This window comes from Ixodes scapularis, unplaced genomic scaffold (assembly GCF_016920785.2).
Source record: "Ixodes scapularis isolate PalLabHiFi unplaced genomic scaffold, ASM1692078v2 PGA_scaffold2__306_contigs__length_199485367, whole genome shotgun sequence".
NCBI classification, from domain to species: Eukaryota; Metazoa; Arthropoda; class Arachnida; order Ixodida; family Ixodidae; genus Ixodes; species Ixodes scapularis.
In genome coordinates this window covers 21,668,265-21,687,123 of record NW_024609857.1, presented here as the reverse complement: position 1 = coordinate 21,687,123, position 18,859 = coordinate 21,668,265, and the positions used below count along the sequence as shown (strand labels likewise).

General features: G+C 46.5%; 2 protein-coding genes across 3 annotated transcripts in view; one reads left to right on the top strand and one right to left on the bottom strand.

Annotated features, from left to right (window-relative positions):
* Positions 1 to 18,859, bottom strand: part of LOC8034486 (centrosomal protein of 97 kDa) — a 120,518-nt gene that overhangs the window by 69,119 nt on the left and 32,540 nt on the right. The gene's annotated exons all lie outside the window — the stretch shown is intronic.
* On the top strand, positions 12,059 to 14,446 carry LOC120844386 (piggyBac transposable element-derived protein 3-like). The gene is made up of 2 exons (XM_040216153.3): positions 12,059 to 12,270; positions 12,599 to 14,446. The coding sequence occupies exons 1-2, from the start codon at positions 12,232 to 12,234 to the stop codon at positions 14,351 to 14,353; spliced, it is 1,794 nt and encodes a 597-aa protein (XP_040072087.1). The 5' UTR covers positions 12,059 to 12,231; the 3' UTR covers positions 14,354 to 14,446.

Below are 18,859 nucleotides of genomic sequence, written 5' to 3'. Positions count from 1 at the left end.
TCGTCCGGTTTAAATATGACGCACTGATATTTAATTACTTTCTCCGTGCCCGCTGGCTTGCCCGAACCCCAAGAGACGTGGAAACCGCAAAAAAGGTAGACGCTTAAATATGATTGCAGGGCCCCTTTAAGAGCAGATGGACGCGCGGATTCATATACAACTGCACCGCAGTCGAGGCGGGATCGAACTAAGGAGTTGTACAGTCGTAGGAGACAGCGCCTATCAGAACTTCATGACATATACGACATGCTTGATGACGTCAAGAATTTTCGTTTCAACTCCTCCAGATGGGGCACAAAGGTAAGCTTCTTGTCAAAGATCACGCCCAAGAAGAATTTGTGCTCTTGTTGGATCGAAATATAAACGCTATTAATATGCAAGTAAGGATCTAGAGAAAGTCCCCGGGGCAACGAAAAAGGAACGCAGACTGTTTTTTAGGAGAAAACGTGAAGCCACTTTCATCCACCCACCTACATATCCTATTGATAGTAAGTTGCCACTGCCGTTCACAACTGGAGAGATTACAGGAAGATAACGAGAATTGCACATCATCCACATGTAAAAAGTAAGATACTGATGTTGGCATAACCTTTGCTAGACTGTTAATACAGCAAAAAGGGTAACGCTCAGTACTCCTCCCTGAAATACGCCATTTTCTTGAGAGAGGGCGTCCGACAGTTTTCAGCCCAATCGGACTTCAAAAGTTAGTTCGCTCAGAAAGCTCTGTATGCACTGAAGCATGCGACCCGCACACCACAGTTGTACAAGTCACAATTCCGTACCTCCACATAATATCATATGCTTTTTATAAATAAATAAAAACAACACTGAGACACAATGCTGCCGGTGTCCATTTGCCTCACATATAAAAGTTTCCAAGCGGACCAAAATATCTGTTGTCGCTCGTCCTTCCCTAAAGCAACACTGGTTTACGTCAAAAAATTTCTATCTCCAAGAAATAGACAAGACGACGACTGACAAGCCTCTCGTATGTCTTCCCTACGCAACTCGTGAATGCGATGGGACGATAACTCGTAGGAATGGAGAGGTCTTTTCTAGGTTTCAAAAAGGAGGATTATGTGGGCATGTTTCCACCAACAAAGAAAGGCAGCGGTTTGCCATAGGTGATTAGAACAAGTTAGCACACACTTCAGAGATTCAGGGGACAGTTTCCTCAATATTTCATAGTGGAGTCCGTCTGGCCCTCGTGCAGGCTGCTTCTCTGCACCAAGAGCGATCTTGAGTTCACACATTGTGAAAGGTCTATTGTAAAAATATGAACCACCCCCCAATATCGAGATGAACTGCTTTTCAGCAGTTCACTGCAACTTCTTGAAGTTTTCACTAAGATTAGAGGAGCCACTAATAAGCTGGAAATGCTCCCCGAGAACATTTGCATGATCCTTGAGCGACACAGAGGGGAAAGAGAACAAAGGGGTTCGGAAAGATTGGTAATCTCCTCGGACTTTCCGCACGCGATCCCACACTTATTTTGCTGGACCAAATCTATTTAGAAAAGATATATATTTTTTCCATGATCTCCCCTTCGCCGGTTTCCGTGTCTAAGGTAACTTGGCCCTACATTTTTTTAATTTTTTTTTTTTAAATTAAATTAGGTCAAAAGAAATGGGATAACGGCGAAATGTATTCCATGCCCGGTTCGGTTTCCTGCGAGTGACTGTGCAATCCTCATTCCACCAGTGTTCGCATCTCTGGAGGCCAGATGTTTGCGGAATAGAAGATGCAGCAGGCAATAATTAGACATACGGTTAGAAACACTGTCGCCTCCTCGGAAGACATACAACAAAAGAGAGGCGGATCCAGTGCAGCATTTAAATCAAAAAGAGACTCGTCAGCCCTCTCTAACTTCCACGTTGCAAGGCGGGTCGAAAAAAAAAGAAAGGGGTATTGCGCTTTCTAAAATTATGGGTAAATGATCGCTGCCAAATGGACAGTATCTAAAACCTTTCATGAAAAGCAGGGAAGTAAAGCTGGTGAGGATTTGGAAAGGTCTATTGATGCAAAGGTGTTATGAGCAGTACCAAAAAACGCTGGCTCGTTTTTATTCAAAAGACAGAGCCTGGAGGATAATAAAAGTTGTTCTATAACTCCACCATGGCAATCCCGACGAATACTTCCCCACAAAGGGTGGTGGGCGTTAAAATCACCTAGAATTTAAAAAAGCTTAGGCAGGTAATCTACGAATCCTTGCAGCTCATGGAGCTGCAGAGGAACGTTGAATGGCAGGTAGAGCGATACGAGGGTGATGAGGCGGTCAAAGAGAACGCGAACTGCCACTGCCTCAAGCGGCGTTTGTAGAGAGAACAGGGCACACACAACCCCACTTTGCACTACTGCTGCGACGCCACCGAAAGGGTTAGGAGAAAGGCGGTCCTTCCTAAAACCCTGGAGACGTCGTAAGACCTGTGTGTGTTTGTCATTCATATAGGTGTCCTGTAAACAGAGTGTTACAGAACGAAGCTCATCGAAAAAAAAAAAAAATAACGTCATCAATATTACGTGGAAGGCCGCGACAGTTCCACTGCATGATACCTAACTGTTTACTCAAAGCAGTGCTAGAATTAAAATAAACTTTAAATTATAAACTGCAAAAGTCGGTAAAAACAGGTTTAAAATAAATTTTTACGCGCAGGGCGTTTTTATTTTTCGCGCACTAATCTTCCGCTAGAGTGTAGTGCGGGCAGCAAGAGAGGACTCCGATCCCGAGAGGATAGGCTCGTCTTCGGATCTGAGTCAACTCTCTTCCACAGGCTCTTACGGTGATGCCGTCAGTTGACCCTCAAGGGCCAGCTGCCTCGACGCCTCACCGGGCTTCCTCGGGGCAGAGGTTCGGGGTGACTAGCCCCGGCACCAGGGAAGCAAAGAGGTAGAGGGGGGGAATCCCCTGCTCTGGGGTGTATGCTGGCGGGCCAGCACCTGCCCTGGGCTCGGGACACGGTGCCGTTGGCACCGTTCCCGTGGGCTTGGGTGGGGACTCCGACGAGACCCACAGGTCGTCCGGAGACGTCTGGGTTCCCTAAGTACGACCTCAACATACCCGTCTTCCCCCCCCCCCCCCCCCCAAAAAAAAAAACGCGTTTTTTTTTTTGTTTTGTGGTACGAAATATTTTCATTTGCCTTCAGAGTAAGGACCTCCTCCTGTTGCTCCCACAACGGACAGGAACTAGAGTATGCCGGGTTAGGACCGTCACAGTTGGCACAGTTCTGATTGTTGTCACACGTGCCAGCAACATGCTCTCTGGTGGAGCACTTGGCGCAAGTGTCGACTCCCCAACAGCTCCGTGACCCATGGCCGAGCCGTTGACTTGAAGCACCTGAGGGTTCGGCACATAGGGCCATACACGGCACTGGAGGTTGCCTACCTTCAGAGTTTCTGGTAGTGTGGTCGAATCAAAAGTCAGACTGACGTGCTTGGTTTTACGTTCAACACCTTCTCGGCGGATAGTGATGCGGCACGCAGCTACAACCACTTGGCCAGAGAGGCCCTCAACGATCTTTGCCTCAGATATTTCAAGCAGTCATCCTGTACGGTGTTTAGCTTGCGACAGACTTGTGCCTATCTCAAATACTCTACTCAAGATACAGAATTTCAAATACTTCTTGAAATATCTTGGTATCTTGCAAATATCTTTTATCGAGAGTATTTGATACTCTATTTTAATTACAATTCCGAGTATCTTGTACTCATTATCTTAAATACATTTTTGACATTCCGCATTTTCCGAGTTTTTCGGTATGAAGTGGCGTGGACGTGGCACGAGCAAACGTGAACATTCTTTCGAGCAACCAAATCCTGTTGCTAGCTCCGATTAGCAAGGGTGACTTTGACTGAGCTCGTGAAAACATTGCTTTTTTGCCGATTGTGACTCATGTTTCAGCCCAAAGTTCGTACAATGAGGTTCTTTCCTCGCCTTCCCAAATGCGCCTTCTGTTTTCATAGTTCCCCCCCCCCCCCCCCCCAAAAAAAAAAAAGTTCTCAAACAAAATGTGCGATTTTACAGAAGTGAAGATGCCACGTTGAGGCGCAACGCAGACCGGGAAACGACCTACGACAACAATGTAGACTTGAGTGTCAAGGAAATAACAAATAAAAAAAAATGAGAAGTGGACACAAAAAAAGACATTTTTGTTTTGCTTTTTCTATATTTGACCCCGCTAAAGAAAAACATCGAGGTCTTTTTTTTTTCTTTGTGTTGTCAGTCCGGCACTTATTGCTCTCGCGAACGCTGTCTGTAAGCAAACATTGTTAAGCAGAGAACAATACAGGAAACGAGCTACAAGCTGGATGACCTCTTAAAATGTCAACAAAGTGTCCCCAACGTTGAGTGCCTTTCTGGACGCAACCTACTTGAAGAAGGTGCAACCTGCAGTGGCTATTATGTGGGTTCTCTTTGTTATCCATTCACTCATATCCGTATCCCAAGTTCGTTTATAGTGAATGTATGAATTGTAGTTAAACGATGCGTCTAAGGTGCGCCGCAGGACGTGATATTCAGCAATGTCACTATTGCCGAGGCGCTCTGACCCGTTTGTCACCCCCACACCCCGGTATTTACCCAACACAAGGCCTGTCTGTGCACATGCCCACAGGCCTTGTGGGCGTGTTCATGTCATATTTTTTAATAGAGCGCGGAGCACAGTGTAATGTAAAAATACTAAAAATTAGTGAAGTGACGTTAAGTGCCGGATCTCTCCCGAAAGCAGCTGTCAGAGAAAGCGAGCTTGACCCACTCGGGCTTTTGTGCACGCTGAGCTGGGCACCGTGCATGCTGCATTGTTCATGCAGGCCGGAGTGGTAAAAGAAGAGCACCTCCTTCCCCTCACCGGAGAATACAAACTTCAGCCGAACACGCTGACGCCGCGTTCTGTTAAGTCAGCCGAGCGCTAAGCCATTGTATTTGTTGTCCCCATCCATCTAGTTCTAAAGTTAACCGTTTAGGGTGCCATGGTCTGATCTCCTCCCCAGTAGCTAAAGCGACCTCTTTCATGTTGTCCCAGAAATGTTTTATAACAATACATTTATCAGTGATATTACCACGCGCGTTGCCCAGCGAGCGCGTGGCCGAATGGTTACCGCGCTTGCTCTCGCGCGGAGGCTCTCGCGCGGAGGCTCCGGGTTCGATACCAGGGAGCGGGCTCCTCCTTTATTTATTCTTTCAACCTGACATTCTCGTAAGTTCGAGAACCTTGACGTCTGATCGAGTTACGAATGTCCTACGCGCCGAACTTCCTACGCCGAATGTTCCAGAAACACACGCGGGTACAAAAGGTGCTCCGAGTGGCGGTCCGGAGTCAGTCTCGCCCCAGTGCTCGATCGTTTCGCCAACATCGACGCCTGCGACGTTAGCCTTTCTCTATTTTGTTTTAGGCACAAGTTAGCCCCATTAAACGTCTAGTTTCTTCAGTTATTCGTCGCCTCATCATTTGAAATTCGTGACAATATCTTGCTCCTTATAGCTGGATTGCATAAAATAGCCCTACGATACATTTCTTTCTTCCGTTTTGTGTTGTTGCGTGCTAATAATAAACCATTCTGGTAACCCAGATTTGCGCAACTGTATAATTGTCGTTGTCACTGACGTCGATACAAATTACGCAATGCGGAAATATCTTCAAAAGTAATTGAATTACATTTCTAAGTATTTGTACTCTACTCAAGATACTTTACAGTGAAAGTAACATGAGTAGTATTTTGAATACTTCATGAAGCAGGTATTTAGCAACTTAACTTAAATAGTTTTATCGACTATTTTGTCCAACACTGGACTTTGCGATGAGGTGTTACGCTAACTTTGTAATCTGCGGCGGAGTTCAAGACTAGGAGAGCTTCACTTTGTTGCTCTGTAATAATTTCAACAGAAGGTCCCCCGACGCTATCTTTTTGGCTTTGAAATTCTTTCCTGTAATACCTTCAAGTACTTTTGACACGAGAAAAGTGAATAGCTTTGCAAGTGGCTTTTCGCCTTCTGAGTGCAGTACTAGGAACTTCGGGAATTTTAAGAATTCAAGACACTTTGCGGGATGGCCGTTTACTTCGGTGCGAATCCTTTTCGGGGACCGATCAGTGGTTTTTTGCTTAGGACCCAGAGACGAGAACGAAATTCAGTGCCCGGGTGAACCGGGCACTAAAATTTTCGCTTCGTTTTTATTCGTGCCACTGCAAATATGATGTAAGGGCTCATGAGTCGGACTATCGCGACGGACTCGGTGATTGGTTGTGGGGTGCAACGACCGCCCAGCACGGAGCCCAACAAGGGGGTAGGTAATGTGTCATAGCAAGAAATGCTTGGCTGACACAATTACTCTACCAGTGCCTGTTTCCATCCGAGGTTTGCCCTTGCCGCCTAAAAAGTTGAAAAATGAAGGAAGAGAGTGTAGAAGAAAAGAGAAAGAAGTGGAAGGAAAAGTCCAGGAAGGAAGAAGAGGGTAGAAGAGTCGACTGACTGAATCATCCTGGTCGGGCCAAGCCAGGACACCCGTTTACGAGAAGCAGGGGCCAAAGTGGTGAATTGCCTCGCCCGGGGGCCCCGAAGGGTCCAAACGTACCCCGGGCTCAGCTCAACCACCATGATCCCCTTTTGCCCGGACGCTGGTTAAGTCACGCACAGCCAGGCGTGGGTGGGTGAACGCACATGGCTCGGGGCTCGTGGTGACGCCGCTCACCAAGCACCAACTAAAGCCGGTGCCCCCTGCGTGTGGGTATGGCGGCCCACGTGGCTCGGGTCCGCGTTGACGCCACTCACCAAGCACCAAACGACTGAGGTGTAGGGGAAACACTAGCAATTTCCGTATATTTCCTCTTTCCTTTTTTTTTTTTGCGCATCATTTTATTATTTTTGACATGATTTTTACAATGTCATAATGAACATTTATCATAGATAGTACGTGTACACTTTTTATCACAAATAGTGCAAAACCTGCGTTGTAGTGCAATTCCCTTCCAGGGTCAGCTGATAGATGGCGCCAGCGTGCCAGTGTGTTCTCGTAAGATATCGCAAGAGGTCGTAATGCATTCGGTCGTAAGCAATCGCAAGTGTGTGAACCAGCCTTAATGCCGAGCCACTCGTTTCCTCTGTGGAACTCGTTTTCAACGAGAAAATATATTGAGGCTCACAATTAACGCGAACAATGTCGGTTACCGGTTTTACTTGTCGATGCACATGGCCAAAACTTTAGGTGGCACATATAACAATATCAGCAATGTGATTTGTCAGTCCTTTTAGGGCTGCCAAAAATTCGTATTAAAACAGCACAAAAAAATTTTTTTTTTACAGCGGAGCTGTTAAGGGCTAGGTTCCCCAGGATCGTGTCCGGTATGCCTACACAAAGCTACCTGGACAGCTACCACCATCTATAAGCGACGGCGGCAAGCACACAACCAGTATGGTTTCCGCCGTCGCTGGTAGATGGCGCCAACCTTTCCAGCTATGATAGAAGAATGGATAGTTGGGCGCGTTGGTTGGAATTCATCGTAGGAAACAGCGCGAAAAACAGACGACGACGAAGAAGAAGCACACAGTGTATCGAGTACAGCTCCGCTGGTCTTCCTGCTTCACGAGAGTGGAAAGGCTGTTTAATTTTTTTAGCATAAGCACACGTTTTGTTTTTATTCGTGTTACTGCAAATATACTTTACCTTCCCACTTCTGTGAAACCTTCTGTTAGCAACAATTCTACAGAAGGTATGATTCCCTGGAACGCAAAACAAGTTGTACGTAGAAGCACCAAACACGGCAATAAGATGCTGACTGATGAAGGAGAGTATGAAACTATGCGCAGCGGTGCATCTAGTTATTTTCAGCGCCGAATCAAAGATAAGGCGAATAGTATATTCCACTGAAACAACTTTCTAATTGTGTAATTCAGAGCTCCCAAATTGATGTTATGTTCAAATTTTAAAGGTTCTAATAAAAAAGAGTAATTCTTAAATCAGATTAAAAAAAATAGAGCTTTTGTATTTGATTATGAAAAAAAATACTATTTTATATATGGAACTTCATAATAACAGAATCGGCACGTGAATGATAAATATATATCTTCTTGAAAACAATGCCGCCGAAGTCGTTAACTCCGGCGAAATATTGATGGTCAACGATTTTTATAAACTTTTCACTGTGTACCAAACATCCTCCCGTGAGTATGTCTAAGAAATATTTAATGGAAATATAAATTTTAGTTCGAGAAACTGAATCTTGCAGAGTTTATGCGTACACCTGCGAACCACTGGCGGCCGCCCTGCTGGCAACAACGAGCAGGGGCCCTCGTGACGTCACATGTTGTATCCGAGAGCAGACAACGTGGTCTTGCGAATGGCGTCTGTATTAGGCTGTTTGCGGCATGTGATGGAGGGTGGGGGGAGTTGGTGATTGGCTGTGGGGTGCAACGAAAACCACGAAGAAGTGCAGCAGAGTGACTTCCGACCGAGAAGTCTCTGCGAAGGAAGTGAGTACGAGCAGTCCGACGCGAACGCTGGCTCCTATAGCGTCCGCGTCATGCTAGAAAACAGTTCACACCTTGCTAGCAAGTACAACCTTCCATGCCATTCTCCTTCGGAGCGGCATCCAAGTTCACAGGTCGGCGGATTGCGAATGCAGCCCCCACGGGAGGACCCCTCGGAAGCGATGCCGGCGAATCGAATGCGAACGGCGAATCGTCTGAAATCTATAGTGCTCAAAATCGTAAAACATTAGACAAGCCTGATGAATCGTAATCTATATTTCCGCACGGACTATCGCGACTGCTTTCGACGCTGGGCGAGACAGGCTCAAACTCCCCATCTGCTAATGTTTATACAACACCTGACGTCAGAAGAAAATGGCGGATCAGTAAAGTTGCAGGTTAGTTTGGTTTTTGGTTATATCCTATTTCTGCGATTAAAAATAAATTTTAAAAAAATTGTTGAAATTTACTTGCTGCTTTAGGTTCAGTTTCTGGCGCTCGATTAGAAAATTCGTTTAGCGGAAAACATCCAGATTGACGCCGGGGGTTCTCCCCAGGCTTCCATCCACTGCTCCTGCTAACGTAGTTTTAATTTATTATATTGACTGTGCCACCGAACAGATATGAAACCATATAAAGCTAATAACCAAAGAGGATATGTGACATCAAAAATAAGCCTAGCAGTCCATACAAATCTTTTCGCAATGCTCAAGTATCCTTGCTAAATCTCAGTCTATTATATACAAGGTGTTTCTTTTTAAGCTGAACAGATTCGTTTTAAAAAGCCGTGAAAGCTGCACTGATGCGGTTTGTGCTCTAATGTGTTTCTATGATGTTCTTTTTAACACAGAGATAAGTTTTCTTGTTGTTGTTAATTGGTTTTGTATTTTAATAATGATTAATGTGTAATTTTATTCTTTATGACGCTGTCGTTTGGCCAGCGTTTTGTGGAACCTTTAACTGCTTTTGCGTCAGAAGCAGTTAAATGTATTACAAAACGGGTGACGAGTGACGGAAGGCGGCAGGAACGTCACCGACTCCCGAGAGGCTAAAAACGACGGTGCTGCACGTCGCAAAAGTTGTCGTGCACCGTTGCAAGACGCTCGAAATTTCCCCGAAGGAATCCTCCGCGGACGACGTCTTGGAGTGTTCATATTACAGGCGACAATAGAGTGTTTTAGTAGATCGTTCCGACTAAGACGCCAGATACTCACTCCGCCAACACGCCCTTGCCCGTGCCTCCTGTATCGGGTATCGTTATCAGAATTATCGAAACGATATCCGAAACTCCCTGCTGAAGTGCTTCGCCCCGCGGAGGAGGGATTGGAGACAGTCCACTGAAGTACCGCGCAACCGCGGAGTAGTGCGCTACGTGTTTGAGCAACACCATAATCGCAGGGGCGAAGCGTTGGGACCTTCGGCTACAAGCTTGGGCGCGGGGTTTGGACACGGGTGCAGCATCGGCGCTCGGCTGGGATACGTCTTATCGCTGATTGGACACGAGTACCTGCCGAACGCTGGCACAGCACTCGCGTCCTATTCGCGTCCTGCGGCGACGTCGAAAAATTTGCGACAAGAGAGGAAGGTTTGTGGAAGCTGGCAGGCGTGATGCCCTCTACTAATCTTTCTAAACTCCTCAAAATCATCCATCGGAGAAGGTATACCGTGTGCAGCAAGACGAAGGCTGTTCAGTCGTGGCGTTACACGCCAGTGGAACGCCACGTTTAGCGTTTAAGCCAAGGAAGCGATGAGATATCTGTCGACAAAAGTCGAAGAAAGAAAGGCACGTACACGCGGCGATCAATCAACCCCAAGTACACGTTTTAACCGCCTTCACCCGGGAAAGTGATCCGAGAAAGAAACGCCACTTGTTCTCATTATATAAGAGACCCTTTCGCGAAAGTTCAGCCGTCCGAACGAGCATCTGGCTTCTCACGCTCGTTTAGGCGATCAATGCGGCAACTGGAAGACGAACCACATCGTTGAACACAGACGTATTCAAGTGCCTCGTAGTTCCCCCTCCCCTACGTCTGTTAATTTTCAGTCATTAGCGCTGAAAGGAACGGGAAATCGGTGGCCGAGTTCGTTAGCTCACTGCGTGCTCGGCGCGCGTGAAGCGAAAGCGTACGCTACAAGACCCCAGGGATCCTGGATTCAAACCCCACCCCTGCCCGTTTTAATATACGGACGAGCATCGCGTACCGGCGCGCGGTGGCGTATCGTTACTGTGTGATGCACGTTAAAAGACCCCGGGGCAAGCAGTCGTGCCGCAGCGGCAGAGTTTCTCATCTATACAGTGGAGACACACCATCCAGACGTACGCTGGGGCTGACTAACTTCCCGCTGTCTAAACAAAGACGTAGCATACTGCTAAGAACGATATATCTCGAAACCTTCTCGTCGGATATCAGGTTATGGACAAAAAAATGTTTACGTTTCGTACTTGCCGACATAAAGGAATAAGAAAGTGTCTTGAGGGCTAGCTCTCCATCTATATATCGCGTTGTGTGATGCGATCTACGTAAACAACTACCTTTGTTGGATGCTTTGAACCATGGTTAGAAGTGCTAAAAGTACGAACGCAAGAGAGAAGACAAACACAGGCCGTGCCCGTGTTTGTATTCTCTCTTGCGTTCGTCTTTTTTAAAGCTTTTGACAGTGGTTCAAAACGTTCATCAGCAAACTAGCGAAACAACAAGTACTTTCACATGTTTGTTGGAGTTGCAGATTTCGAACTATGGTCGACAATAACGCGCAAAGCGACGCCGGAAAGGGTGAAATAAACATAAATTTAAAAAACAAAAAAACTTACCGTTCAATTTTTTTTTTTTATTTTTTAATGCGATCTATGTTTTTCGCATTTTAATTAACGCCGAAGAAATTAATTATTATCAGTGCCCACAGTCAGCCACGGCTATTTAATAAAGCGACCAAATATGCAAAGCGTACTAAACAGATACAACACAGTGCATCCCGGAATGAAAACATGATGACGAAGCGTGGACACACACCCTATACTTTATCATCCACGCTTGGGGCTATATTCAAAATACAAATCAAGGGTGTCATGTACAACGCACGTAATCGACATGATCGCCACAGGCAAAATACAGGGAAATCGACAACTCCATCAACAATCCCTCGGAGCGAGAAATATAATAATCTGCGAGTCACTCTTACGCCAGGAAAATAATAGAAATTCACGAGCCGGCACCTTTTTCTCAACACCGTAAAGGCCCGTTCACACTCTTGCGACCGAGTACGACTGAGAGAGACGAGATCCCTTACAACTTCTTAAATGTTTTTAGAATGAGGGAACACACTGACATTGTGGCGTCATCTATGCGGTGACCCTGGAACTGCACTGCATTTCACAAGAGCGAAGGTTTTGCGGGATTTTCGAGGTCAAATGTGCGTAATACCCATAGAAAGGCTCGTTTATAACATTGTCAAAAGTTTTTCGAGCCAAGAAAGAAAGGATAATGCTCGAGAAATAAAAAAAAATATGCCGGACCGCCGAGTTTACACTGCTTCCCAATAGATGGCTCCAGTGTATTTTCTGGTTTAACAAGTTTTAAGGAACCCAGGTTTAACCCATTAATGCCCCATGTTGCATATCTGCAACACAGACTTCAACTGCTCAAGAAAAATACATCGGGCCCATTTTGTGACAAAAAGTTGTCAGTGCTCTTCTCAGTGGGCATTTCTCAATCCAAGGAGTTCAGATTTTCACCACTAGGGGCAGCGCTGTGCTCGCAGGAATCGTTTGAAAATGGCGTCCTCCACGCCGTGCGGGAGTTCTCAAAACCAGGTATGTTTACATTTCCACAAAGAACCTAAAACTGAAAATAGGAGCTCTATATTACCGGAGGAGCCTCTAGGAATGTCCTTCGCGTGAATCGCATGCAGAATCTCGCATTTCATACATTATATGAAGCTGGATATTTTTTATTCCTGGCATGTTGCAAATGTGCAACAGTGGGCAGTGAATGTCACTTCACACGGTTGTTGCATATATGCAACATTCGCTTTTTTTTCAATTTTCGCTACAATTTTGTTGTTCGGTTAGGTAATACCTTTCAGCTGTCATTTCGGGATGTTGTTTCACTCTTGGTAATTTGTTCTTATCCCATCTACAGGCCGTCATTGCACCTTCAGCCTTCTATGGTGTGCCAAGGACAAGACCAAAGCGGTTCCTTGGAAATGACAACCTGCTGGACAACATCGATTGCAACGAGAGTGATCTCTCGGGTGAAAGCAGCAGCGAAGAATGCGAAGCAATCACTGAAGATAGCAGCGATGAAGACGTCGAGAGCACTGACGCTAATGTTGAGACAGGAGTTGCTAAGGGGGACCTGAAAGGAGCCTATGCGAACAAACGCTACACATGGAAAAAATGTGCGTTTGACCAAGCTGGCACAGACTTTGAAAATGACTTCCCTCTGCCTCCTGCTGAACCCCTGTCAGCGAAGCAGCTTTTTGACCTGTTTGTTTCGAGGAGCATGCTGGGACACGTTGTCGAAGAAACCAACAACTACTATATGCAGAAGCACGGAACACCCCTAAACATGACAGTCGAAGAGCTCACCTCGGTTCTAGGAATGTTTTTTCGCATGGGACTTGTGGATATGCACAATGTACGTGCCTACTGGGAACATGGAAGCCGCTATGAGCTGGTTGCACAGGTGATGTCGCGCAATCGATTTGAGAAGATTGCTGGTCACTTGCATTTTGCTGACAACGACGGTGCAACAGACGAAGTGAAACAAGACAAATGCTGGAAGCTGCGACCATGGCTGTCAGCACTGCGGGGAAACATGCTGAAAATACCTCAGGAATGCAAGTCATCCGTCGACGAAATTTTGATTCCTTTTCGTGGAAGGTCGCAAATTCGTCAGTACCTTCCAAACAAGCCGAAGTGCAAGTGGGGCCTCAAGCTCTGGGCTCGTGCTGGCGAGTCTGGACTTTGTTACGACTTTGACATCTACCAGGCATGCAGCAAGGGAGCCTACGGAGACCAAGAAGGATATCAGTTAGGCCTTGGTGCGGGAGTGGTGCTTCAGTTGTGTTCAAGTCTCCCTGAACGGGACAACAATCTCATCGTTGCTGACAACTTTTTCACGGGACCACACTTAGTTTGCGAGCTAACGCGGAGGGGTATCTCGTACATTGGAACTGTGAGAGAGAACAGACTGCAGTCGTGCAAACTAATGGATGAGAAGGCAATGAAGATGCAAGGTCGTGGCACGTGTGATTCATGTGTCGCATCATGTGGTGACAGAAGCATGATAGCTGTAAAGTGGTTCGACAACAGACCGGTCACACTTCTTTCTAACTGCACTGGTGTGGAACCGGTCACCTCTGTAGAGAGATGGGACAAGAAAGAGAAGTCTCGCATCTCAGTTGAATGTCCAGCAATTGTACCCGAGTACAACAGATCGATGGGTGGTGTTGACCTACTAGACAAGATGTGCTACAGCTACAGGTTTTCCATACGCTCGAAGCGGTGGTACATGTACATATTTTGGCACACCGTCAAAATTGCTGCTGTGAATGCGTGGTTTCTGCACAAGCGTCACTCACTGCAGCAAAGGGAATCTTCCAAGCCTCTGCGAGAATTTCTTGCGGACCTTGCCACGAGCTTGGTTTTGTACAGGAAGCGTCCGCCTGGCCGCCTTTCTCGAGAGAATCTTCCCTTGGTGAAGCGGGCGTCACCACAAGTTCCACGCGACGTAAGAGGCGATGGTAGCCATCATTGGCCCATTTGGATGGACCGCCGCAACAGATGCAAGTTGTGCACAGGAGGCTACAGCTACGTCGCTTGCTCAAAGTGCAATGTTCACTTGTGCATAAACAAAGACCGGAATTGTTTCGTCGATTTCCATCGGGGTTAGGTAACTTATCCATGCTAGGAAGCACGTCTTTCTATGTTTTGTTCATCACTGCTGTGCCTTGTTTGATAAAATAAACTTCTTATATATGGCTAATATTTTGAGATATTCACTTACTGCCCAGTGTTGCAGATATGCAACAAGCTATAGTAGACAATTCGTAGCACTTATGAAATTTTTTTTGGCCCCTGTGTCTATATTTATGTTCAGTGACCCTGTATTCAATATATTTTTCAAATACTCTCACTATTTTTTGCACTGGGAAGCAATGGGTTAAGAGGTCGCAAGCAGTCGCAAGAGTGTGAACGGGTCTGTTTTCTGCAAAACGCGAAGAACCTCTCTTTGAACGTTAGCTGAGCACAACGGGATTTGCACTTTTCCAGTAAATTTCCTCTATTCATGCATGTACTCCCTCTCCCCTGGCCCTTTCATCGCGCTGTCGTAAATTTCAAATACTTTGTCTTTTTTTTTTACTATTCTTTTGTGAATTTTGCTAGTACGGGAAATGAAGAGCGATGACAACCGACCTAACGTCACGATGTCGATGTGTTCGGATGGGTGGAGGGGGCATGTCGGGCTGCCTTTCCGTTCGTAGTTCGCGGACAACCCCCAGACGGCGCTGAAGGAGGTGCATGCCAAAACAAAATGGCTAGGTGGCGTAAGCTACCGCCCGATCCAAAGGGCTCAGCCGTATTCATCCATCCATCCAGCCACGCGCAATCGAAGCACACTCGAAGCTACTGCGCTAAAATATAGACAAAACCAGACACAGCAAAGCGGAGTGGTAAACCTGCTTGATGCTTGATGTTAGCGTGATGACACACTTCGACTCCAGAGACGCAGTTGTTTGACATCGCCATTGAGTTGAAACTATATATAGCATATAAACTAACGCATTTAAGGCACTTCAGATGGCCCGACAAAATGGGTGTATCAACGTATCGCGCTGCAATCTACTAAAAAGGTGCAAATAGGTAGTAAAAGTTTACGGTAAAAAAAACACAAGAAAAATTAAGAAATAAGCTTTCCTCGTTTAAAGAAAAAAATTGGTAAATACTTACGCTACCCGTAATGCAAAACACAGCGTCAGCTGAGATGTGAAGTCGGAGCCGCTAAGGCGTCATTTGGGAGCACATGGACTGAATGAACGGTAAGAGGTGCAAGCGCGCACCATAAGAGTCCCTATAGGCGTTTTATATTAAACCGAGTAACACACCGGACGAAAATTCCATAGCGTTTTGGAACCGATGAGGGTGTATTAAGTAGAGAACATTTCGCGAACAATTTCATTGGACGCAAACCAGGATTGCTTCGTGGTAAGTGTAGGACACTTCGAAAATCTCGCGTCCACGTTTGAAAGCCAGAGAACGACAAAGCTGCATGTGTGTGCGTGAATCGTTCCCTGTCGTTGGTGTGGCCGCCTGAACGACATATGCAATGTTAGTGGACACAAACTAACACCGCCTTGTGGTCACTCCAGAAGACTGCCGAAATCGCGCACTCAAGTTTCAAGCGTGGAGCTCCATCCCATTTCAAGCCCGTGGTTCCGCCGGCTTAACACCCACCTAGCATTTGTTTTTATGTTTCCATTACCAGCAGTCTCAAAGTTTATGTTTCTACGTGCCGTCATGATGTCACATGACGACGTACTGTCACGTGACGTCATGACATCACGTGACTCACGGTGTCACCTGACGTCATCAGGTCGCGTGACGTCACTGTGGCACGTGGCTCGGCATGACGTCACGGCATGGTGTCAGCTGAAGCCAGGTAACAGGTGACGTGATGCGCGGCGTGACTTCAATGTGTAATATTTTGGCGGAGTGTCGAAAATGGCCCGCGTCAATATGAAGCGCGGTCGACTCCGCAAAACCCGCGAAGAGTCCCACTAAATGCTATCGCGGCAAGAAAAAAAAAAAAAAAGAAAAAAAGCGTTTTCGACATTTTGCAGACGACGCACGCGTAGTGAGAAGTGCTGCGGAAAGATGGCGTACGCCGCGTCGAGGGAGCGCCGGCCGATTCGGGTTCTTTTGCAAGATCGTCTGCTATCATAATCCGAATCGGCCGGCGTTCCCTCGACGCGGCGCACGCCATCTGTCCGCAGCACTTCTCACTACGCGTGCGTCGTCTGCGAGGTCGCGGCATAGATTGCCCAAAATAGATTTCTTTTTTTTTTTTTTCTCTCGTTTTTTCCTTCTTTTAAGCAAGGTAAGTTTATTCCTTGATTTTTTTAACTGTAAACCTCCACACTTGCGTGCGCCTATGTAGTAAACCACAGCGCGATACGTTGAGAAACCGATTTTCGCGGGCGGTCTAAAGTGGCTTGAAAGCGTTAGTTTACAAGCTGCATTAATCGCGGTGTTAATTAACGTAAACTTCATGATCAACTCATTTTTATGACGTCCCTTCAATGCGGTGGCGCTGACTGTTCAACAACGCATGGAACGCTACACTTCTTTTTCATTTTTATTTTCTTTAAAAAAAAAGAAAAGAAGAGAAAAAAGAAAAGCGGAGATACTTTGCGATTTACACCCGGTACATTTCGACAGGAGCGAGCTCCCCGCTTCCACAAGTCACGTCCCCGACACCGAGTGACGTCACCTCCTCTGGAATTGCGTAGAGAGCCTAGAAGTAGAGAGGACCCATCTCAAACGATGGGGAGCGCTTGCAATTGAATGGTGGACGCTACGTTCTTGCGAAGCAGAAACGAAAGCAAACGGAAAGATGGAGACGCCGCCGCAGACGACCACCGCGTCTAAAGCCTCCTCGCAGCTCGTACTGCAAACGCGGCCCATAAACCAGGTGACTCCGATCAAGGAGCAGTTCGAGACACTCTGTAATGTAGGCTCTCTAGAATTGCGACTAAACAACGTAAACGCAGGGATGGGAACACTTCAATATTTGTTTCGCGGGTTTCGCGCCCGAAAATATTTAGAAAATATTTCGCGCCCGAAAATATTTAGAAAACTGGAGGAGCGAAGCATTTTTAAATTGGAGCAAAGCATTTTTAAATTTGAGGAAAGCGGTTTGGGGGGGGGGGGGGGGGGGGGGGGTATAAGCGTAAGGATATTTTTGGGTAAATATGTCATGCCCCATGTGGAAGGATTCTTAAACTCGCTATTGAAGCAGAGGATTTGCTATATAAAAATGTACTACAGAAGCAAACAAACGCTCTTTTCTTCTTTTTTCTTTTTTTTTTTCTTTTTTGCTATTATTTTCCACAGTGCAACAGTTGCCATCTATGCAGCTGTTGCAGATGTCAGCTTTATTACCGGAACAAATGTTACTAAAAAAAAATAAAAAAAGAACGCGATTGAAAAACTAATTGTGTCAGGGCCGCCAGATGACAGAAAGTTTACCCGAAACAGGAGGCTGCAGCACGACCAACTCTGTAATGGGCTGCAAGTTGGTCGTAGGCTGCAGAAAACGCTTTCGGGAGCCGCTGCCAGGAGGCCTACCTGCGTCTGCCCGGCACCGATCCAAAGTGCGGGCAAAAACGCTAAATATAGGGTGTCTTTAGCTAACCATCAAAATGATCGAATTACACAATTCTCCACCGTAAGAGGCTTCACTCCCTCCTATTTCAGTCGAAGCTCCAAGGTCTACAGAAGTTTACAAGTAGGGCCCATGTGGGCGCCGCCATCTTGCCTCTGGTATGGCTAGATCGTCTGCTAGTCAGGCGAGCCACTAAAAAAGCTTTCGAGTAACGTCACTTCTGCCATCTTGGCGCTTCAATTATAGTTATTCGAAGCTTTATCTGAAATCGTAGAAAACAGTTTTCCGGTTAAAACAGAACTTTTACGGCATTTTAAACGACCCGCAAGAAATCGGGTTCTCAACGCATCGAGCTACGATTTACTACAGAGGTGCAAGCAGGTGGTGGAAGTTAACAGTGTAAAAAAAAAAAAAAAAAAAAAAAAAAAGCTTACCTCGTGCACTCGTAGTGAGAAGTGCTGCCGGCAGATGGTGAACGCCGCGTCGAAGGAGCTGCGTGGGAGCGCTGGCCGATTCAGGTTGATAGTAAACGAATCCGCAAAAGGATTCGAATCGGCCGGCGCTCCCTCGACGCGGCGTACGCCATCTGGCGGGCAGCACCTCTCACTACGCGTGCGTCGTCTGCGAAGTGGCGGCGTAGATTGCCCAGATTCTATTTGTTTAATTTATTCCTCGATATTTTTTTTTTTTTCACTGTAAACTCCCACCATTTGCTTGCGCCTCTGTAGTAAACTGCAGCGCGATACGCCGACAGACCCGACAGAGCAATACGATGTCGCCACAATCACCAGTTGTGACGCGAGCTCCGCACTAAGCACCAAAATGGCGGCGCCTACAAGAAAATCGAGAAAATGGTAGTGGCGCTAACTAAAGACTCGCTAAGGCGTGCCCACAGTTGCCAAACTGGGGGTCCCAACAAATCACTTTTCCACCCACGGTGGCCAGACTGCATAGTTTTCGAAGCTTGGCTCCTTGCAAAGGTGCACCGAGAATGCGAGGAAAGCGAGCATCCAG